Source organism: Pinus tabuliformis, chromosome 4_2 (genome assembly GCF_031772625.1).
Source record: "Pinus tabuliformis cultivar Carrire ecotype Pingquan chromosome 4_2, CPIR1, whole genome shotgun sequence".
Classification (NCBI taxonomy): domain Eukaryota; kingdom Viridiplantae; phylum Streptophyta; class Pinopsida; order Pinales; family Pinaceae; genus Pinus; species Pinus tabuliformis.
In genome coordinates, this window is record NC_142304.1 from 869612391 (window position 1) to 869636586 (window position 24196).

The 24196-nt window shown below is 39.3% G+C and overlaps 2 protein-coding genes across 2 annotated transcripts in view; one reads left to right on the forward strand and one right to left on the reverse strand.

The window, feature by feature from the left end:
* LOC149172418 (putative protease Do-like 14) overlaps positions 1-24196 on the forward strand; it is a 349659-nt gene that overhangs the window by 170927 nt on the left and 154536 nt on the right. The window lies entirely within an intron of this gene.
* Positions 21702-22821, reverse strand: LOC149172419 (uncharacterized). The gene is made up of 2 exons (XM_089427709.1): positions 22642-22821; positions 21702-22517 (listed from the first exon to the last, which is right to left on the reverse strand). Exons 1-2 carry the CDS (start codon positions 22767-22769, stop codon positions 22127-22129), a joined length of 519 nt encoding a protein of 172 aa, XP_089283835.1. The 5' UTR covers positions 22770-22821; the 3' UTR covers positions 21702-22126.

The window sequence follows — 24196 nt, forward strand, 5'->3', positions numbered from 1 at the left end:
GTGGACCTTCCCGTAGATTCCCTCCTCACATGGATGGTGAAATCTCACAAGGAAGGAAAGATGCATTCAGGCGGGTTTTTCAGGATTGAGCATCCCTTGATGAAGTGGAGGATGCCTTTGCAGAGTTTTCCACTTACACTGGTTGATTTGCAAGATATGATCTGATTAAACACAAGGGGGACTAAAAAGCCCTATTCTTGGTGGGCAAATCATGGGGCAACAAGCCCTCCTCTACAACAGTTAGCCATGAGGCTCCTCTCTCAGGTGACTTCATTCTCTTGTTGCGAGAGGAATTGGAGTACAAATGGGAATTTGTATAATATTTGTTAGCACTCCACAGTGTCCTAAGGCTGAGAAAGGAGACCGACGGAGGTAACCTCAAACCAATCTTTAGATTTGGTAGTTAGCCCTACCAAATCACAGAGGGCTCTCTCAAGAATCTCACAGCCAATAAAATGACTAGGAAGGAAAATAGATCTTAGGCTAGATATTCAACTCACTAGGGTTTGATTTTAGGGTTTGCTAGACCAGGGTCATGGGTCTGGGAACCAGGTTAGGGTTTCAAATGATCAGTTGTGGAGATACAATGGGGCAAGGTAGGTATGATCAAATGACATATTGGAGTTGTCATTATGGTATAGGGTTGAAATAGGGAAGGATCAAAATGAGCATAAACTTATGAATTCATTTATCAGAAGAAAGAACATATAACATGGAGATCTCATCAGAACAGAGCATAAGACTTATGAATTCTATTAAACACCTATGATATGATCACACGAAAGCATAGATATGGTAGTAAGGAGAAATATGTATTCAATTTGATGATTAAACAGAGGAAAACCGCTGTGACAAAAGCATACCACAAGAATCCCAAGATAATAGCTGCAACTGCCTGTATTATTCCTGCAAAGTGTACATTAGCTCCAAGCCTCTCACTCTCAAATGTCCAACCCTTGATTTGACTTGAAACCAACTACGTATAGATGAAAAATTACATTCCCTCTCTCAGGGGTTGAATCCATCATCATAGGAATTGTTTACATCAAAATCTCTAACCATACCTAAAGCTAGGGAGGTTAGAAACCAACTCCCTGTTTAGACTTAACTAACTTAGTTGACTTTCAAAGAATTAATTACAATGGATTTGACATGAAATGACTCTTACCATCACTATGACACTTAATTACATCATGTAAACTCATTAGAATACAAATTACATTGACAAAAGTTGACTTTGACTAAGCAAAACTCGAAAATTGGCTTTCCCACAGAAGCCCAACGTGCTAGTGCAGAAGCGCAACGAACTTTGGAGGGTGATTTGGAGGCCTTCCTCAATGAGTTAGCTGCTGCAAATGGTATGGTTGGAAAGATGAAGAAGTCTACTACACAATAGAGTCATCAAGCACTGCAAACACTTGCTCCATACCCCTACAAAATAGACTCGAAGTTGAATTGTTCAAAAGCGCAGCGAAAAAATAGGGGTCAAAGATGAGTGATATCTCTTTAGCCATAACACTTTTTACAAAACTGGGAGAGGTTTTTGTAGATAAGGTTGTTGTGAAGAAAAACCTCTCTTAGTTTTGTGAAATTCATTCCCATCTTCTTGGAATCTGTGCCACAAAAGAATGACTAAAATAAGCAATTAAATTGGAGAATTTGATTTTCTGAAATAGGCCTCCAAGAAAGTTTGAATATATCCCAATCCATGAAACCTGTGTAGAAACTAAAGGAGGTTATTGTGATTGGGTCTGTCCTTAACAAAAACATCCTTTGGTTTTCCAAAATCCATCTTCATTTGGTGAGAAACCTCTTTTGAAAATGATGACCAAAAACAGAGTCAAAAGCACAACAAACCTCTTTTAGAAACTTGTATTTTGGGCATATCCCCAAATCATAAAGTATATTCCAAAACTGAGAGAGGTTATTGTTATTAGGTATGTTATGGACAAAAACCACCTCTAGTTTTCAAAAATACTTTCTCATTTGTTTAGCATTCAAGCTTGAAGTTGGTGCAACAACTAGTTGCTGTGTTTATGTAGGATAGCAACACAAAGCTAAAAGCGCAACAACTTGGGGAGAGGGAATGAAGGGGAAGAGGGAAGACAATGAAAGTGGAATTCCTCAATTTGAGTGAGGGAAAGGGGGTGAAAGAGGGGACCCAAAAACACAACGAAAGCGTAGCATGAGTTAGGGTTTTTGGGGAAAAATGATTGAATGAAAGAAATAAGTGTGGGAAATGATTGGGGAAGGTTTGATAGGTGTATACAATGGTAATGGGGTAGAAAAACTAGGGAAATTCTCTATGAGATAAAGCATAAACCAATGAAAGCTAAAAGTGCAACGAAACCCTAGGAGAGGGATTTCAATTTGATTTTTGTGAGGAATGACTGCATGAAAGAGGTGATGAAAGGCTTACTTGCTTAGGACTCTTTGAAACTTGTAGAATGAGGAATGAACCTTGTTGTTGCTCTCTTTGTCCTCCAAACCCAAAAATGCAGTGTGCTTCCTAGAAGCGCATCGTGCTTGATGGCAAGGGTTTGGTGATGAAAAACTCTTGGTTCTGATGGCTGAGATGAAGCACAATGGTGGAGAAGTGCTCTTGGAGGATGGAATGAAGCTTTTGAATGTTTGGATGGTCCTTTTATTGCTTGAAAGTCGATTTTTTGCTTTGGTGATGGTGTGACATCACATGTCCTTTTGAGAAATGACACGATGAGGTAGTGTACTGCAACTTATAACTTTATTTGGAAAGGTTACATCTCCATGTGGGCTGAATGTACCTTAGATACTCTTGATGAAATCATATCCCTACTTACTAACTCCCATGATGATGACTATGGCAATGACATGACTCCTATATGACAATTTGATCATATGACCTAATGATGACACCAAATGAATATCTAATCCATGATTTGGACCTTTAAACATTTGCAGTATGCATGATAATGATATGATGACCAAGATACTCTTTGATGACCTATTCCAAGGAATGATGACATGACCATAATGGCAATTTATGACCTTGAATAAGAAGGGAGTAGTAATATACTTAGACACTAACCAATGATCAAATTTTAATTGAAAATTTATATTTGAAAATATAACAATTTGACCTAATAACCCTATCAACCACATGGAAAGAGTATATTTGATCGCTGGTGATTCATAGACACTAACATTGGCTCCAACCGGGGATGTCAGCTCCTTTAGGAGGTGTCAAGAACACCGTAGACCAGGTAGCCTTGTTCATTGGGCAATGGAGTCACTGCAACTATAATCCTCAAACTGATTTCACATCAAGCTGAAAACTGAACTCTACACCGTCAACTGCAAACTCTACTGGAAACTGATACTAAAAAATATGCTCAGAATTTTGAGCTTATTCATTACACCTTTCCTACTCTAACTGATCCATAGCCTGCTCGCTCAAGTGATACAAAATTTTCAATGAAGCAAAAAAAGGAGATGGCCATTCACTGAAATTCTGCTCACATCCTTTGTAAGCAGACAAAATGATGTACATGTAGGCAACTCACAATGAAAAGTGAAACCAAGACTTATGATGACATACAAAACAACATTCACCTTTTCCCCATAATTTCTTCAAAAAATTATCTTATCCCCCTTCCCCTTCATTCTCTTTCCCCAAGTTGTTGCACTTTTAGTTCTGTGTTGCTATCCTATAGAAATGCAACAACTAGTTGCTGCACCAACTTCAAGCTTGGATTCTGAAAAATGGGAAAGTATTTTTGAAAACTGGAGGTGATTTTTGTTCATAACATACCTAATAATAAAAACCTCTCTCAGTTTTGGAATATACTTTATGATTTGGGAAATATGCCCAAAATACAAGTTTCTACAAGAGGGTCGCTGTGCTTTTGACTCTGTTTTTGGTCATCATTTTCAAAAGAGGTTTCTCACCAAATGAAGATGGATTTTGGAAAACCAAAGGATTTTTTGTTAAGGACAGACCCAATCACAATAACCTCCTTTAGTTTCTACACAGGTTTCATGGATTGGGATATATTCAAACTTTTTTGGAGGCCTATTTCAGAAAATCAAATTCTCCAATTTAATTGCCTGTTTTAGTCATTATTTTGTGGCATAGATTCCAAGCAGATGGGAATGAATTTCACAGAACTGAGAGAAGATTTTCTTCACAACAACCTTATCTACAAAAACCTCTCCCAGTTTTGTAAAAAGTGTTATGGTTAAAGAGATATCACTCCATCTTTGACCCCTATTTTTTTGCTGCGCTTCTAGAGAATTCATTGCGCTTTTGGACAGTTCAACTTCAAGTCGATTTTTCAACAATTTGGAGGAGGTGTTTGCAGTGCTTGATGACTATATTGTGTAGAAGACTACTTCTTCTTTCCAACCATACTCTTTGCAGCAGCTAACTCATCCAGGAAGGCCTCCAAGTCACCCTCCAAAGTTCGCTGCGCTTTTGCACTAGCACACTGCGCTTTTGTGGGAAAGCCAATTTTCAAGTTTTGCTTGGCCAAAGTCAACTTTTGTCAATGTAATTTTTCTTCTAATAAGTTTACATGATGTAATTAAGTGTCATAATGATGGTAAGAGTCATTTCATGCCAAATCCATTGTAATTAATGCTTTGAAAGTTAACTAAGTTAAGTCTAAATAGGGAGTTGGTTTCTAACCTCCCTAGTTTTAGGTATGGTTAGAGATTTTGATGTAAACCTTTCCTATGATGATGGATTTGACCCCTGAGAGGGGGAATGTAGTTTTTCATCTATATGTAGCTGGTTTCAAGTCAAATCAAGGGTTGGTCATTTGAGAGTGAGAGGCTTGGAGCTAGTGTACACTTTGCAGGAATAATACAGATAGTTGCAGCTATTATCTTGGGATTCTTGTGGTATGCTTTTGTGACAATGTTTTTCCTCTATTTTATCATCAAATTAAATATATTTTTCTCCTTGCTACCATATCTTTGCTTTCTTGTGATCATCTCATAGGTGTTTAAAAAAATTCAAAAGTCTTATGCTCTGTTCTGATGAGATTTTCATGTTATGTGTTCTTTCTTCTGATAAATGAATTCATAAGTTTATGCTCATTTTGATCCTTTCCTATTTCAACCCTATACCACAATGACAACTCCAATATGTCACAGATCATACCTACGTTGCCCCATTGTATCTCTGCAATTGATCATTTGAAACCCTGATCTAGTTACCAGACCCATGAGGCTGTTCCAGCAAACCCTAAAATAAAACCCTAGTGCGCTGAATATCTAGCCTAAGATCTATTTTCCTTCCTAGTCATTTTATTGGTTGTGAGATTCTTGAGAGAACCCTCTGTGATTGGGTAGGGCTAGCTACCAAATCTAAAGATTTGTTTGAGGTTACCTCCATCTGTTTCCTTTCTCAGCCCTGGGACACTGTGGAGTGCTAACAGTGTCAAGAAGAGCAGGCTTGAGCAGTTTAGGGCAGAGACAATGGTGTATGTGCACACCAACCTTCGTCTTACTTACAAGCAAAGGGATGAGTGGTTGAAGGGAAAAACAAGGATGTGGGATGTCTTTCCTGATGATATGGGTTTGGACAACAGTGTTGAGTTGGCATTGGCCAACTTGGATATCAATGATGCAGTGCTAGAGCTTGTCAGATTTGATGATGGTGATACTGTAGAGGGGTCATCCTCCACACCAGCAGATGCAAAGATGACTTTGGATACAAAGGAGGAGGATGCAACAGAGGAGAGCAGTGGTACTGGTGACCATGATGATCAGGACAATGATGCTGATTTTGATGATGACTGTGAGGATTGATGATTCATGAGTCATGAGCTACCTACTGCCTTGAGGCTTGTATACTTGTAGTTGTTTTGTATTTTGTATTTGATATTTCTATTTGCCATTGGCATTGCACTACCTATGTAACACATTTTGATTATGATGACTTAATGAGAAAACTACAGTTGTCAGTATCTTTATCTTACTATCTTGTCTTTCTCCTATTGGATCATTGATGAATTGAATATGTATTATGAATCATGATTTATCATTTATGTCACAATTGTATTTGTATGTACTATGCATAATGTTATTTTGTAAACAATAAAACTTACTTGTAGATGAAGATCTATTTTTGAAATCAATGAATATATATATTAAAAATTAAATATTTCTTACACAAATTCTCATTCATGATACAAAAATTCTCATTCATGATACAAATTCATTGATTTCAAACATAGATCTTCATCTACATGTAAGTTTTATTGTTTACAAAGTAACATTATGCATAGTTTTAAATATATATGTTTTTAATATAATAATATATAATGTATCCGAACGTGTCCTGTTCCGGGGGGTCAAGGACATGGGTGGCTTGAAAGGGGATGGCTTAAAAGGGGACATGGATGGTTTAAATGCAGAAATAAAAGGTGACATGGATGTTTTAAAAGTAGAAATAAAAGGCGACATGAATGGTTTAAAAGCAGACATTGATGGTTTAAAGGAAAGTTTGTCAAAGTTGTTGCAAGAAAGGCTTCCTAGTGGTGACAAGTTATTCCATGAAAATATAACGAGGACAAAAGGAATATGAATTATGATTTTAGAAACTCCAATGTTGGGTTTAAGACCCACCACATTCCAAAGATCGATATGAGAAAGTTTGATGGCAAGGGTCTGGTAACATGGATACTACAGATGGAGCAATATTTTGATCTCCATGATGTGCAACACACACAAAAGGTACGCATATCATCTTTATATTTAGAACCCAATCTGTTTGTATGGTCTCAATGACTTTGTTCTCATAAACCACTTGTCACTTGGTCATTTTTTATGTAGGAAATGATAACACATTATGAGGATACAAAGAGCAACACTTTCTTTAGCCAATTGATAAATCTCAAACAAAAGGGTTCAATGGCGGAGCACATTGAGGACTTCCAAAAATTGACTATCAGGGTAACTGATATTCCAGAGGACCATAGGATTGATGTCTTCATAGGGACTTAAAAGCATAATATCCAACATGAGGTTCGCCTTTGGGAACCTGATTCATTAGAGAAGGCATTCAGGGTAGCAAGAAAAGTTGAAAGCAAAATTATGGCAACAAGGAAGTCTACCACTCACAATTCTAAAGATGGAAGTGCTGCTGCTCCTAGCCTTCCACAACCTACAAGGTTGGGTTGATACGACAACAATTAGAGGAAAAAAGAGCAAAAAGGCTTTGTTATAGTTGTGATAACAAATATATTAAAGGTCATAAGTGTGCTGAGAAGAAATTATTTTACATAGATTGTGAAGAGGAGGAAGAAAATGACCAAGAAACATTAAAAAAAAAGGAGACACACTAGGAACCAACCCTAGAGAAAGAAGAAATGAATCCGACCATATCTTGTAATGCATTGACAAGAATTACCACTTCTCAAATTTTCAAGATAGAATGATATATCAAGAAGAAAAAGGTAATAGTGCTAATTGATTCGGGTCGTACCCATAGTTTTATTCTTTGTAAGATAGCCAAGGAATTGAATTGCTTCCTATATCCAACACCAGAGTGTTAAGTGATGGTTGCAAAAGGAGAAACTATAAAGTGCTTGGGAAAGTGGTATAATATCAAGCTAAACATGGGGGAATATGTATTGAATAGTCCAATGCTTTCCATTCCAATGGGTGGTGTTGATGTTATACTAGGAGTCCAATGGTTACAATTGTTTGGGACGATAGCTTTTAATTTTCAAGAACTTTTCTTGAATTTTTTTTGGGAAGGAAAGGAAATATAATTAAGGAGTATCGCAGGGAATCTAGGGAAGTTGAATTAAGGGGTATCGTAGGGAAACTAGGAAAAATAATCAACTCTAATGGCATGAAAAAGCTTCTGAAGAAAGAACAATGCGATGTAATTGCACAATTATGCTCACTAGAGGTTCAAACATCGAAATCATCTATTTCTCCAGATCTCCAAAAAGCCTTGGACAATCATTCTAAGGTATTTGAGACTGTAGTATACCAAAGGGGGATAGTATGGGGTACAGAGGGAGGTACCCAAGGGAATAATGTAAGAATAGGATGGGCCATAGTAATAAATAAAGTGGTTAACCCGTATCATGTAAGGGACCACAAGTAGTTAGCAATAATGTAATAAGTCCATTTTATTAGATATGTGGTATTGAGGGAACCATGGTAATGACCCATGGTATTGTATGTATGAGGCCTATATGGAGGCTAGGGACTCCCCATTGAGATAGGTCAAGGATTATTGTATGAACAGACATATGGCTTGTGGAGTGTTCTCCTTCGTTAAGGAGTGAATGAATGGTGTTACCCTACCTTAAGGGTTTGATTAATAAAGTGAAGCATTTCTATATAAAGATATTGTTATTTCTTGGGTATATTTATATTTCTCATATATTTTCAAATCAGTTATATAACAAGTGGTATCAGAGCATTTTCTTGGGCAAAGCGGAGTTTTTTTTTTTTTGAATATAACTGAATCCGGACTCCGATTCGGCTGATTTTTTTTCCAAATTGGGTTTTTTTTTTCGCAAAGAACCCAAATTTGCAATTAGATTCTACAAATTTTGCACCAGAATGTACAAATGTGATCTGCAAACTCGCGGCCCCAAAAAGTCCTTGCGAAAAATAAAAATAAAAATGTTCCGCTTTGCCCAAGAAAGTGCTCTGACACCACTTGTTATATAACTGATCTGAAAATATATGAGAAATATAAATATACGCAAGAAATGACAAGATTTGAATATAGAAATGCTTCACTTTATTAATCAAACCCTTAAGGAAGGGTAACACCATACATTCACTCCTTAAGGAAGGAGAACACTCCACAAGCCATATGCCTGTTCATACAAAAATCCTTGACATCTATCAATGGGGAGTCTCTAGCCTCTATATAGGCCTCATACAACAATACCATTGGTCATTACCATGGTTCCCTCAATACTATGGGTCATTACCATGGTTACCTCAATACCATATGTCTAATACAATGGACTTATTATATTATTGCTAGCTACTTGTGGTCCCTTAAGTGATATAGGTTAACCACTTTATTTATTACTATGGCCCATCTCATTATTACATTATTCCTTTGGGTACCTCCCTCTGTACCCCATACTATCCCCCCTAGGTATACTACAGAGACTCCCAAAGACTTTTCACCTATTCGTGATCATGATCATGTTATTCATTTGATTCTAGGAAGTGTTCCTTCAATGTTATGAAACCAGCTCACGAAAAGATAGAAAAGATAGATCAACGTCTTAGAATTCAACCTCTTCGAGGGGGCAACCTCCTTTATATTACACAAATGAATGATTCTTTGATGATTCAAATGACAAAACCTCCTTTCTATATATAGGAGTCTAAGGAGTCACAATATAACCTAGTCGACCTAACAATAATAATATAAGGCACAAAAATAACAATAGAGGGATTCTATGGGGCACAGTAACAACAATATGGGGACAATAGGGGCACAACAATATTAATAAGGGATACAACTACAATAGTAATGGGGTAATCACTAGTATTATAGGGACCTAACATGCCCCTCTCCTTCAAAAAAGTGTTGTCCTCAATGCTTGAGTAGTTCTAGATGCTTCTGTATAAAATTCTCATCCTCCCATGTAGAATCTTCAGTGGATAAGTTCTTCCACTTGATGAGATACTCCGAAATTGATTGATTTCGTAGCTGTTGAGTTCTTGTTTCTGTGACTGTTTCCGGTTCCAATATAATTTTTCCTTCCTCGTTAAGTTTTGGCAATATTGTTTGAACTGCGAGCTTGTCGCCTATAACCTTCTTTAAACATGAAACATGGAAAACTGGGTGCACTCGAGAAGCTGGAGGAAGCTCTAATTTGTATGCCATAGTACCAATCTTTTGCAACACCTTGTATGGACCATAATACTTTGGTGATAATTTATAATCCTTCTTAGCTTGCTTGAGGGACATTTGTTTATATGGTTGTAGCCGTAGGAATACTCAATCACCTACATCAAAACTTCTTTCGCTGCGATGTTGATCTGCCTGCTGTTTCATTCTATTCTGCGCCAACACGAGGTTATCCTTTAAGAGTTGGAGGACTTGTTGTTGATGTTTGATGTGATGTTCCACTGCTTGAACCTTAGAATTTTCTCTTAAATATGATGGGATGGATGGGGGCTGATATCCATAAAGTGCCATAAATGGGGTCATTTTTGTTGCTGTATGGAAGGAAGTGTTATACCACCATTTAGCCAGAGGCAACCATTTGACCCATTGTGTCTGTTTATCATATACAAAGAAACGAAGATATCCTTCCAAACATTTGTTAACTATCTCAGTTTGCCCATCAGATTGAGGATAATAAGATGAGCTATGAGCTAACTGAGTACCGAGACAAGAAAATAATTCTGTCCAAAAATTTCCAGTGAAAATGGGATCTCTGTCACTTACAATAATCTTTGGGTTTCCATGTAACTTTTGAATTGTTTCCATAAATGCAGTAGAAACTGTACTGGCTTTAGATGGATGTGATAATGCACAAAAGTGTGCATACTTGGTAAGTCTGTCAACTACCACCATGATGACAGTCTTTCCCTTAGACTTGGGTAAACCTGTGATAAAATCCATTGAAACCTCCTCCCAACGTTGGCTTGGAATGGATAAAGGTTGTAATAGACCTGGGGTCCCAATTGTTTCAACTTTATTTTGTTGGCAAACCAAACATTCCGCCACAAACTTTTGAATATCCGATTTAAGGCCATCCCAAAAAAATTCCTTCTTAACCCTGTGTTAAGTTTTTAAAAATCCTGAGTGCCCTCCTAAGGGAGAAGTGTGCAATTCCATAAGAATCTTTTGTTTGAGTTGGGAATTCTTACAGAGGTATAAGCGATCTTTATACCATAATGAATCATTTTGCCAGCCAAATGTATCAGATGTACTGGAATCTTGTTGTAACTTTCGAGTAAGTGCCCACACTTCTTCATCATTCTTCCATTTCTCCCTTGCTTCATTTATCCAATCTGGTTGGATAATAGAAATGGCGCACAACAATGCTTCCATATCCTCATCCTTTCTTGAGAGTGCATCTGCCACCACATTTTGCTTCCCTTTTTTGTAAATTATTTCAAAGTCATAATCTTTGTGACCCACTTTTGTTGCTCTTCAGAGGATAATCTTTGTTCTAAAAAGTATTTAAGGCTATCATGATCCGTTTTTACCTTGAAGTGTCTTCCCATTAGGTAGGGTCGCCATTTCTTAAGTGCATGTAGTATTGCCAACATTTCCTTCTCATAAATAGCTTTGTGTAAAAACTTTCCCTTGATTGGACGACTTTCAAAAGCAATGGGTCTTTCATCTTGCATTAAAATAGCACCAATTCCATTTCCTGAAGCATCACATTCCACAATAAAGGTTTTTGTGAAGTTCGGTGTAGCTAAGACCGGGGCTTGGCACATTGCCTGTTTAAGATGTTCGAAGGCCTTTGTTGCTTCTGGAGTCCATGAAAATGCATCTTTCTTCAATAATGTTGTTAGAGGTGCTGCTATTCTCCCATAATTCTTAACAAACTTGCGATAATACCCTGTCAATCCGAGAAATCCTCGCAGATGCTTTATGGATGTGGGGATTTTCCATTCCTTAATGGCTTTAATTTTGCTAGGGTCTACCTTAACTCCTTTATGAGATACAATATGACCCAGATATTCTACCTCTTGTACTCCAAAGAAACATTTGGATCTTTTTGCGTATAAGTTTCTCCTCCAATAGTTGTAGCACCCTGTCAACATGTTCAACATGATCCTTCCAAGACTTGCTGTAGATTAGTATATCATCAAAAAATACTAACACAAATTTTCTAAGGAAGGGTTTGAAAATGGAATTCATCAAACCTTGAAATGTAGAAGGTGCATTGGTAAGGCCAAAAGGCATGACCAAAAATTCATAATGACCCTCATGAGTTCTAAATGCTGTTTTCGGAATGTCTTCAGGCTTCATTCTGATTTGATGATATCCTGAACGAAGATCCAACTTGGTGAAGTAAATTGATCCATGCAATTCATCCAGTAATTCATCAATGACAGGAATGGGAAACCTATCTTTAATAGTGAGCTTGTTGAGCTCCCTATGATTCGGATACATGCGCCATGATCCATCCTTCTTGTGCACCAATACTACTGGAGCAGAGAAAGAAATTTGACTAGGTTGAATTATACCAGCCTCTAGCATTTCTGCAACCATACGTTCAATTTCACTCTTTTGGGCATAGGGATATCTGTACGGCCTGATGTTTGGAGGAACTCTTCCAATCAGATGAATAGCATGATCATGATCACGAATAGGTGGGAGACCTTTGGGAGTCTCAAATACCTTGGAATGATTGTTTAAGACTTTTTGGAGATCTGGAGAAATAGATGATTTCGATGTGGAAACATCTAGCGAACATAATTGTGCAATTACACCTCTTTGTTCCTTTTTTAAAAGCTTTGTCATACCGTTAGAGCTGATTATCTTTCCTAGTTTCCCTGCAATACCCCTTAATTCAACTTCCTTTCCTTTCGCAAAAAATTTAATGAAAAGTTCTTGAAAATTAAAAGCTATTGTACCCAAGGATTGTAGCCATTGGACTCCTAGTACAACATTAGCACCTTCCATTGGAATGGAAAGCATTGGTCTAGTCAATACATATTCTCCCATGGATAGTTTGATATTATGGCACTTTCCAGAGTAATTTATTGTTCCTCCATTTGCAACCATCACTTGACACTCTGGTGCTGGATACAGGAAGCAATTCAATTCTTTTGCTACCTTACATTGAATAAAATTGTGGGTACTTCCTGAATCAATCAACACTATTACATTTTTCTTCTTGATTTGTCCTTCTATTTTGATGGTTTGAGGAGTGGTAATTCCAGCCAATGCATTACAAGATATGGTCGGATTCATTTCTTCTTTGTCTAGGCTTTGTTCTTGGAGTATATCCTCTTCTTTTGACCTTTCTTGCTCCTTTTCTTCTTCCTCTTCACAATCTATATAGAATAATTTATTCTCAGCACACTTATGACCTTTAGTATATTTGCTATCACAACTGTAACAAAGCTCTTTTGCTCTTTTTTCTTCCAATTGTTGTGGTGTCAACTTTATAGGTTGTGGAAGACTTGGGGCAACAACACTTCCATATTTATAGTTGTGAGTGGTATGCTTCTTGGTTGCCATAATTTTGCTTTCCATTTTTCTTGCTAACCTGAATGCCTTATCTAATGAATCAGGTTTTGAAAGGCGAACATCATGTTGGATATTATCCTTTAAAGTCTCTATGAACACATCAATCCTATGTTCCTCTGGAATATTTTTTACCCTTATGTTCAATTTTTGTAACTCCTCAATGTGCTCCATTATTGAACCCTTTTGTTTGAGACTTATCAATTGGCTAAAAAAAGTGTTTATTTTTGTATCCTCATAATGTGCTGTCAATTCTTCCGTAAAAATTGCCCAAGTGATAATTTGTTTACGAGAACAAAGCCATTGATACCATACAAACTGATTTGGTTCCAAATATAAAGTTGCAATACATACCTTTTGTGTGTTTTGCACATTATTGAGATCGAAAAATTGCTCTATTTGTAATACCATGTTTGCGGGATCCTTGCCATCAAACTTCCTCATATCGATTTTTGGAATATGGTGGGTCTTCGATCGAACATTAGAGTCTATGAAATCATGATTAACATTTCTTTTGTTCGCATCATGAGTTTCCTTTACTACCCTTTCGCCATTAATAAGTATTTCTTGTAGAAAATTTGTCAAATCTATCTTCAAATCGTCAATCTTAGCTTCCACGCCCTTTATCTTAGATTCCACGCCATTCATCTTAGCTTCTGTTAGCTTTTGTGAGAGTGAAATTTGTTGCACTTGGTCTTGTAATTTTGATATATCATGTTGCATTTCTTTCTCTTCTTCATGAGTCATGCTAGAGCTTTCAGGTTGCTTACTAGGTGTTTGCATTTTCTTTCCTCGGGGCATCAGTTACCGATAATAATGCTCTACTATGCCCTTTGAATCCTTCAAAATAATTTTTCAAACCAAGCTTAAGAAAAAATTTAAAAAAATTTAGACACGTTTTTTCACTTTGTAGGAGCTCGATATTGCCTCTGATGTATCTCTGTAATTTCGGATCATCCAGTTCTGAAATTGCGACCTGCAATAGCCCTCTGTGTCCTCTTTCCAATGCCACCAGTCTGATCCAAATTGGATTTTTCAAGGAAGAGTTATGCCAAATCTCCCACGGTGACCTGATTATAGGCTAGTTCAGTAGAGCGAACTTGTACGACGTGCTACGTGTCCCTGTTTCGACCTTTGGCTCTGAAAAATATATACAAGAAACTACAGTCTGTCCTCTTTCTGTACTTTCTGACGAAATTTCAATTCGATGCTCAGAGAGAAAGTTATGACGATTTTCCTCAAGTCACCTAATGTAATTCAGGAGTCTACAAAAAGACCAACTTCCTCAGATCATATCTCCGCAAATATAGCGCGAAAAGCTCTGAAATTCGGACCCGAGGTTCAGTGCGATTTCGTCTCAAATGGGTTTTTTTTCGCTTCTGAAATGTTGCAGAAAAAAAGTTATAGCGAAAATGCCATGATGACCTATTTGGAGCAGCGAAACCCTAGAATCCAAAGCTCTGATACCAAATGTTATGAAACAACTCACGAAAAGATAGATCAACGCCTTAGAATTCAGCCTGTTCGAGGGGGCAACCTCCTTTACATTACACAAATGAATGATTTTTTGATGATTCAAATGACAAAACCTTCTTTCTATATATAGGAGTTTAAGGAGTCACAATATAACCCAGCCGACCTAACAATAATAATATAAAGGTACAAAAATAACAATAGAGGGATTCTATGGGGCACAGTAATAACAATATGGGGACAATAGGGGCACAACAATATTAATAAGGGATACAACTACAATAGTAATGGGGTAATAACTAGTATTATAGGGACTTAACATTCAAACATCAGGCCTTACAGATATCCCTATGCCCAAAAGAGTGTAATTGAACGTATAGTTGCAGAAAGGCTAGAGGCCGGGATAATGCAACCTAGTCAAAGTTCTTTCTCTGCTCCAATAGTATTGGTGCACAAGAAGGATGGATCATGGCGTATGTGTCCGGATTATAGGGAGCTCAACAAGCTTATTATTAAAGATAAATTTCCCATTCCTGTCATTGATAAATTGTTGGATGAATTACATGGAGCAATTTACTTCACCAAGTTGGATCTTCGTTCAGGATATCATCCTATTAGAATGAAGACTGAAGATATTCTGAAAACAGCATTCAAAACTCATGACCAAGCTGACCAGTTCATTGAGGCTGGAGAAGTGATAACAATATCTCCATGGGTCTTCCTTAGGTCAGTGACATGCCCCGTGGATCCAAGGATGTTGCACTCTCTCACATTAGTCCTTCACTAAGCAATGCGGGTCATATGGATTGAAACTTCTGGTGCCAAAGGTGAATCTCTTAAATTCCTCCATCTGGGCTTGAGCATGCTTGAGATTCCGAATCTCATACAATTTGATCTGCAAAGGAAGAGCGGGCCAAGGTGCCTTCTTCCTTTTGTGCAGGCTAGCTGACAACCCTGTCGAGATGTGATATGACACTTCTTGCATGACGAGCTTATCCATGGCAAACTTTGGTAAAACATGTGGAGCCTTCTCCGTGCAGTACATCTGGATGAAGGTGCCAAGGGGTGAGGCATACCAATGTGCTATGTCGATCAATGCCTCCATCGCTGCTTGCGACATGCAAGGTGGATCCTGCTCGAATATCATCCTGTATACCGGGGCGACGAAGTGGTCTGATAACTCCACAAAAGCTGAATTCAAAGAACAACCTGCAATAAGTGTGGACAGAGGTTTTTGAAGGTGTCCATGCCCAACCCAAGCCTGGGACTTGTTGACGGGCACAGACTGCATCAAGTATGTAAGCAGACATGTACAACTTCACTTGCTGACCCTTGGGTGGATGCCGGGCTTTTGTTACCTGTTCCTTCAACTTGAGAGCCAACATGTCAGACTAGTTACAAGGTCTTCCTTCGCTTGCCAGTTGATCCAACACAATCACCCAACTCTGTGGGAAGGTTTCTGTGCTCTCTTTGCGGTATAAGCAACATGCATAGAGGACCAAGAACTGATATACCTTTCGCAGTATCCTCGTCTTGTAAACATGGCTAGGTGTTGTCTTGAACTTGGTCGACTCTTTCACCCAGCTCTTCAAGATGTCTCTTGAGTTTGCACTATTGTTGGGTCTGGTGAAGGGTGTATCCATCGTGATCACCGACTGCGGCAAGTGATACATCTCTTGAAAGTCCTTCGCCCTGAAGGTAACAAGCTGTGTTCCACTGACACTGCTCAACACCATTGTCTCTGGATCACTATGCGAGACAATCCAGTGGATCATGTCCGCGCATAGAAACACAAGATACTTGCATGCAATTCAGTACAAGCTAGACTTGTGTATGTTGACATAGACTTTGCGGTCTTCCAGATTCTCCTCAAATGTGCCTTAAAAGGTGTCATTGGTGTCTTGCCATTTCATTTTAATCTCCTTTTCTAAACCTTAGTGTCTTCATAGATAGGCAAGCTCATAGACACTTTCTCAACGACATCTCCAGTTGCACTCTCGATGGTGTCCTTGGACCCTGCTCTCTTGGAAGCCATTGTATTTGCACTGCTGAGAGACGGACGAACACCTGTGATACCTAGAGATAGAGCAACACTCATGGCAAACAATCTGTCTGTTGAAAACCAAAAGCAACTTGAGGACTGACATGCAACGTACTTGGGTGACTGACTGGAAAGATTGCGCAATTTTCAGCGGGAGGGGCGGAGACTGACTGCCAAAACTGCGCAAAGCATAGTCTGGTTTGTTAGCGGGCTGACTGAATTTTGAAACTGCGCAATGCACAGTCCAATTTGGACTGCTGAGGATTGAAACTGCGCAATGCACAGTTCCAGTCAACAATGATTGCAACCCAGTGAATTGCATTTGCGCAATTCTTGGGGCCAGCAAGGCATTGCCTCTCAGAATTGCGCAGAGCAAGCCTGGAGGCTAGTGTTGGGCCAACTCTGTGCAATTTTTGGGAGGAAGGCAGAGCCTTCACTCTCAGAATTGCATAGTGCAAGCTGGGAAAGGCAAGGTCTGGGCCGAGGCAACCTAGACCCACCGACAGGCAACTGAAAACATAAAAAAGCTTTATGCATGGCGATGTTGAGTGTAGACAAGAGTGAACGATCATGCATGCAAACAGTGAGTGCATGATCCAAAAATGAGAAAACAAGTAAGTGTGTGAAGCGAGTTGCCGCAACGACGACCGTCAGTGCAGAAATAATGTCATGCATGCGACAACAGCGGGATGCGCTGAAAAACTTGAAACCATGCTTCTACAAGCTAATATGCATTAAAACGACAACAAGCATTCACTGAAACCAAGCAAACAACATTCACACAATCCGAAATACAAAAAACGCCAAAAAAGCAGTAGAAGACATGAAAAACAGACTTACCTCGAAAAAGCTACGCTGAGTGTGCTGAATGCTCTTAGACGCAATGTGGAATGTTAGAGCTCCAAGATCGATGTGGAGAATGAGCTCTGAAGTGTCAAATAAATATGTTTGATAAGATCAAGGTTTAGGACGTGCATGCCACAAATCTAGGAAAAAGCGACACTTGGCGGGAGGTTTCTAAAACGGCTTTTGCATGTAACCTCCAGCTACTAAAGACGGATCCCTAAAATCTAGGGATGTTTTTTTGTTTTTTTAGGAAATGCAGCCCATGCATGCAAACCAATATTGCTCAGTCCTGGAGGGAACCGGTTAACTTGGGAGAGCATGCAACAACCTGCGAGCCTTGGAGTGACTTTTACGCATTTTCTGGGCTGAGCAAGTCTGGCTATCCCTCAAGCTTTGCACAATTTCTAGACTGAAGTCCTGGCTTTCAATCAGAATTACGCAATTTTTAAGAGCAAGCCCAGTGGTGGGCTGCATTCCGCAATTTTCGGAGGGAAGGATGCCTGACTGTTCTGTGCATTTCTGGAGAGCAGCGGGCAGCCCAGATGGATTGCGCAATTTTGGAGAGGAAGGCTGGTTCCCCTCCAAAATTGCACAATTTTCTAGGTGATCATAACAACCAGAAATTGACCAAGCTCCGAAATGTCAACCTGCGGGTGGGAGGCAAACAAACTGGCAAGCACAGGCTGGTAAGCCACTGAAACTCGACCAAAGCATATGTACTTGGATAGTGCAAGACATGTTGTTAAGGATGGTTGGTAGGGAGGCTCCAAAACGAAGTTAAGACAAAATTTTGGAGGGTGGTTGTAGCTGCTACAACAAAAGGATAATAAATTATCACCTAAGTACTATGGTCCTTCCAAGGTGTTGCAAAAGATTGGTACTATGGCATACAAATTGGAGCTGTCTGCATCTTCTCGAGTACGCCCAATTTTCCATGTTTCTTGCTTAAAGAAGGTTATTGGTGACAAGCTCCCAGATCAAACAGTGTTGCCAGAACTTGACGAAGAAGGAAAAATCATATCCGAGCTTGAAGTAGTCACGGAAACAAGAACCCGACAACTACAAAATCGATTAATTTCAGAGTATCTCATTAAGTGGAAGAACTTACCCACTGAAGATTCCACATGGGAGCATGAGAATTTTATACAGAAGCATCTAGAACTACTCAAGTGTTGAGGACAACATTTTTTTGAAGGGGAGGGGCATGATAGGTCCTTATAATTCTAGTGTATTTTCCTTATTATTATTGTTAGTGTAGCCCCTATTGTTATTGTTGTGCCCTTACATTATTATTGTTATGTAGGCTCTGATTATATTGTGACCCCTTAGACTTCTATATATATACCAAGGAGGTATTATCATTTGTATCATCCAAGAATTGTTCATTTATGTGATGTAAAGGAGGTTTCCGCTTCGAAGGGACAATTTCTCAAGTTGTTGATCTATCTTTTCCTCTATTTTGTGAGCTGGTTGCATAACAGAGTTCGGGTGTTACCTAGAGCATTGATGTACCCCATTGACGACATGATGACCCGAGATTGGCATTGTAGCTTTTTGTTAAAATTGGCAACCAGGGCAAAACTTCATGTGGGTCATCTTATTCATGGCTAGTAATATTTTTATTAGATTCCTCTCGTCGAGAGGTGTAGGATTGATATAAAGATCATCCAATTCCGATAAGTATTCATGGAGATATGAATTTATTTTGATTATGGAATTATTATCAAGCCGACCTACAACTCATGTAGGCTCAGAAGCCCAACAGTCACATCTATTCACCCACCAACGTTGTGTATAAATATAAGAGGACTTTTCCTCATTTGGACTCACTCATCTCATCACATCTCTCTCTCTCTACTGCGCAGATATGAGTCTCTTCTCTACTGCGCTGAAAATGGGTCTCTCTCTCTCACACATGTGAAGCCGGAAGCTGTTGAATTTGAAGTTGCAATTGCAGAAGTAAAGATTGACTTGCGTGGCCTAGAAGATCTCCTCATCTGAACTGCGCTGTAGGTTCATCTGAACCTCCTCTGGAAGCCGAAACTTTTGGTGGTGGAATGAAGTCAATCTGACGAACGGTTTGCAAGATATCGACTGCCCTAGTTGGAAGCCGGAAACTGCTGAAACTGAAGCTGCAACTGCAGAAGTAAAGATTGACTTACGTGGCCTAGAAGATCTCCTCATCTGAACTGCGCTGTAGGTTCATCTGAACCTCCTTTGGAAGCCGAAACTTTTGGTGGTGGAATGAAGTCAATCCGATTGTCAGTTTGTGAGATATGGTCTGCCCTAGTTTGATAATGAAACCGCTAATGCTGATGCTACTGATCTAGGGTTTGCTACTGCTGATATGAATCAGATTTATTGTACTATTTCTCTCTGCTGAATTATTGAAGATAAAAGAAGATTTGATCAAAGGGTTTCCCCACACATTGTGGGGTTTGTCCCTGGCTAGCCGCCACATCTTGTGTCTCTTGTCTTGGCTTGTTTTCTGTCGATCATTTAATGTTCTATCTGCACTTTACTTTATGTACATGTGATTGCTAATCGGTGGAATATAATAAGAAAAAGAAGTAAACTGTTATAAGCATAGAACATACCATAACTTAACATGGTATCAGAGCTGAGGTGAAGACAAAGCCCGAGCAAGAGCAAGAGCAATCATTGCAGAGAAGATTGGCAAGGCTATCCTAAAAGAACTATGGGGTCCTCAACACTCTTTCCTGCCGAAGACAAGCTCCGTGAGAAAGCTGACTATCACGGATGGAAGATGTCTATCGATCTAACCCTTGAAGATCAAGGAGTGCTGGACCATGTAAGAGGCAATATTGTTGAGCCTTCATCAAATGCATCTGCTGCTGCCTGGAACAAATGGAAAAATGGAGAAGTCAAAACAAAGAAGATCATCCGGGACTCTATCGACAAGCGCTTGGTGGCCTACATCTCTGATCTAGACACCTCCAAAGAAATCTACGACAGACTGGTGAGTTTATTTAAAGTTAATGATGCAAATCAAGTTTTGTTTCTTAGAAATAAGTTGAGGGAAATCAAGAAGGGTAAAGATGAAAGTATGCAAGCATACTTCTTAAGAATCACCGAGATCAAGAACGATCTCCTATCTATTGGGGAAACCATTACTGACAGAGAAATGGCACTCACAACTCTCGGAGGATTACCATCTGAATGGTATGTGTTCATGACTACTCTTCTGAACAATAATGTAATTCCTAGTTTCGAGGAATTAATGGCTAGATGCATTCAAGAACAAACAAGGGTAGAAGAGCAGGAAATGCCCTTGCCTAAAGGTCCTCCTGCTGCTTTTTCTTCTCATGCTAAGAAAAGAAATAATTCTGGGTCTAAATCGAAAAGAAAGGCTGGATTTAAGGGTGGAAGAAAAGGACGATGTTTCATTGCAATAAAGCAGGTCACTATGCAAGGGAATTCCCTGATAGAAAGGACTCTCACCGTGACGATGATCAAAATCCCTCTCATGGTAATTGAAGGAATGGAAAATTCACTTACAAGATGTATTAAATGCACCTGACCTCAAAAAGAACCTAGTGTCCATCTCGGCAATGGAAGACAAAGGCTACAAGGTAACCTTCTGCAATGGCAAGGTACGTATATGGAAAAATAATGTTAAATATGCCTTTACTCTTGGGTTTAGTGTTGATTCATTATATCAGGTCGATGGAAGTCTGCTAGGTGTCATGTCTTATGACACATCTCTTCAGTCTGAACTTTGGCATTAGAGGTTTGCCCACCTTCATTACGAAGCTCTACCCAATGTAAGACAGATGGTAACAGGGATGTCCGAATTCCAAGTAGAGAAAGAAGGTGTATGTCTGGGATGTGCCAAAGGAAAGCTCAAAAGGGGACCATTCCCCTCAAGCCAAAGCAAGACCTCCGATATATTACAATTGGTTTACTCAGGCATACCTGAGGTTGGCATTAAGAGGGAGACTACTACACCACATACTCCTGAGCAGAATGGTGTGGTGGGAAGGAAGAACCACATGATGATGGAAGCTGTCTGGGCCATGCTACATGATCAAAGACTTCCAAAATTTCTATGGGCTAAAACCAGTGTTGCACACATCGCGATCGGGATTTAATCGGCGCCGGGAAAAAAGCGGAAAAAATCGTTAAAATCGGGAAAAAATCGGAAAAAAGCGGGAAAAAATCGTTTGGCACAAAAATATTCATTTTTTTTCAATTTTTTTCAATTTTTTTAATATCTAAACCATCTACAACATAAAATAAATACATTGACACATAAATATGATAAAAAAACTAATATATAAGATGTTTAATATCATTTCTAGCGCTAAAATCACACATAACATTGAATCATGTCCTGAATAGTAAGTCCTGAGTCCCAAGTCCAACTCAGCCTCAAAATATCAACAAAAAATATGATAATGTATCTCATCATGTCATAATGTCATATACAATAAAATGAAAGTCTAATCCTATTGATTTCCTCTGCCCCTCTTGCGAGAAAATGGCACAACTTTCTCTTTCCCTCTAGATGTAGAAGCTGGTGCCTGTGGTGGTGGAAATGGCAGTGGAGTCTAACGTGCTCTAGAAGCTGAAGAACTAGTAGTAGCAGCTACAGGAGGCTGAGGTGGACGGAGACCACGTCCTCTACTGGTGGTAGTGGTAGCCCGGGTAGCCCTGGTAGGCGGTGTCACCTCCTCCTCCTGCTCCTCCAACTCCTCCTCCTCCTGCTCCTGCTCCTCCTCCTCCTCCTCCTCCTCCCCCTCCTCCTCCCCCTCATCCTGCACTAACCAATCCTCAGTGGGATCCATGAGAGGCCTCTCGGTCTCAACCCTCCATTCAGCAGTGGTGTCAATCCCATCCAATGAGATGGCTTCCGTATCAGGTGTCTTCTCTAGTTGTTTCACCCACAATCGAAGATTGTAGTAGACATAGACCATGTCATTAAGTCTATGGGACTCCAACCTGTACAAAGTTCATGAAATAATAAATTAATAATTAATATTATAAAAAAAATATTGTTTAAAACTTTAATGAATTCAAAAATTTATTTGGAAATTTGCAATATTTTAAATGTTCAAGTGTTAACCTATTGCGCTTCTTGTTGTGTATTTTTTCAAATACACTCCAATTGCGCTCACATCCCGAGGAGCTGCATGTTTGGCTGAGGATGCGTATGGCAAGATTTTGCAAAAGGGGTACTCTGCCACCATACATCTTCCACCATGCGTCTACAACAAAATTACAAATAAAATTTTAAATAAACATAAGAAAAAAATGGAATTTGAAGAAACAATGAAATTTGAAACAAAGTACATACTACAAACTAAAAAATACCTGGCATTTTAACCGTCCTATCAATGACAGCCATCTCAAAGCCAAATAAGCCACCTGACAACTTATATTGCTCAATTTGTCTAGAGATCTCCATACGTTCTTCTGAAGATCTCACCATCTTCTGGACACAGGTTAATAATCCTTCCATGACCTCAACATCAAAATTAAACCCACATGCATAAGAAAATGCAGGGTTCAGGAAAAGCCCAGCAGCATGAATGGGACGATGGAGTGTGTTGTTCCATCGCTCATCAATGACGTTCCATAGAAGGAGTTGTCTCTGGAACCCATCATCTCCCTTGTCATCATAGTAGGACCGAATGGCTTCTTTGGCCCTATCCATGGCTTCATACAAATAGCCCATTGCGGGCTTCTCACCATCAACCAACCGAAGAACCTTTACCAAAGGTTCTGTAACAGCGCACACCTCCTGCACTCCCGCCCAGAAGTCCTCCTGGTATGAAACTACTCTGCAGACGGCCTCTCCTTCTGGTTTGCGGCTCATTGACGAAGCACGCCACTCCTCTGAAAGAAACATTCTCTTCAAATCCCACATAGAATTCAAGAGGGATTGAAGAGATATGAAACTCGTCGCAAACCGTGTAATGGCGGGGCGCACCAACTCTTTGTTGTTGGTGCATTTTCTCATCAAGCTAAGCACAGATGTGTGATTGTAAATAAATTTTGTGATGCTTTTTGATGAGTCAACAACCTCTTTGACAAAGGGAATTTTCCCAATGTCCTCTAACATCAAATCAATACAATGGGCAGCACAAGGTGTCCAAAATAAAGCAGGATGCCTGTCCATAAGCATTCTACCAGCAGCAACATAATTTGCAGCATTGTCCGTTATGACTTGGACAACATTTTCTGCACCCACCTCCAAAATAAACACATCCAGCAAATCACATAAAGTTCTTGCATCTTTGATTTGATGAGTTGCATCAACAGATTTGATAAACATAGTCCCCAAGGGACAACTAACCAAGAAGTTTATAAGGGTTCTCCCCTTTTGGTCAGTCCAACCATCTGACATAACAGTGCATCCTGTTTGTGCCCATGATGCCCTAAAATCCTCCAATCTTTGGGTGCAGTCACGCTTTTCATCTTGAAGAAGCCGGCCTCTGAAATCATGAAGAGAAGGGAGTTTGTACCCCGGGCCAACACTGGCAATAGCATCAACAGTAGGTTGGAAAAATGGATTATTCCTTATAATGCTGAAAGGAATATCACTCCAGAGGAGAAATTTTGTCATCAACTTGTCAGCTTTTTCTTTTTCAGTTCTTTTTAGCATTGAACCAATAGTT

What these genes read in the sequence shown, in the direction of transcription:
- LOC149172419 (XM_089427709.1), bottom strand. Translation starts at nt 22,769, where the DNA reads ATGTATGGTGGCAGAGTACCCCTTTTGCAAAATCTTGCCATACGCATC. An exon ending in CACAACAAGAAGCGCAATAG is followed by an intron (nt 22,518 to 22,641) that starts GTTAACACTTGA and finishes AACTTTGTACAG; the next exon opens with GTTGGAGTCCCATAGACTTA.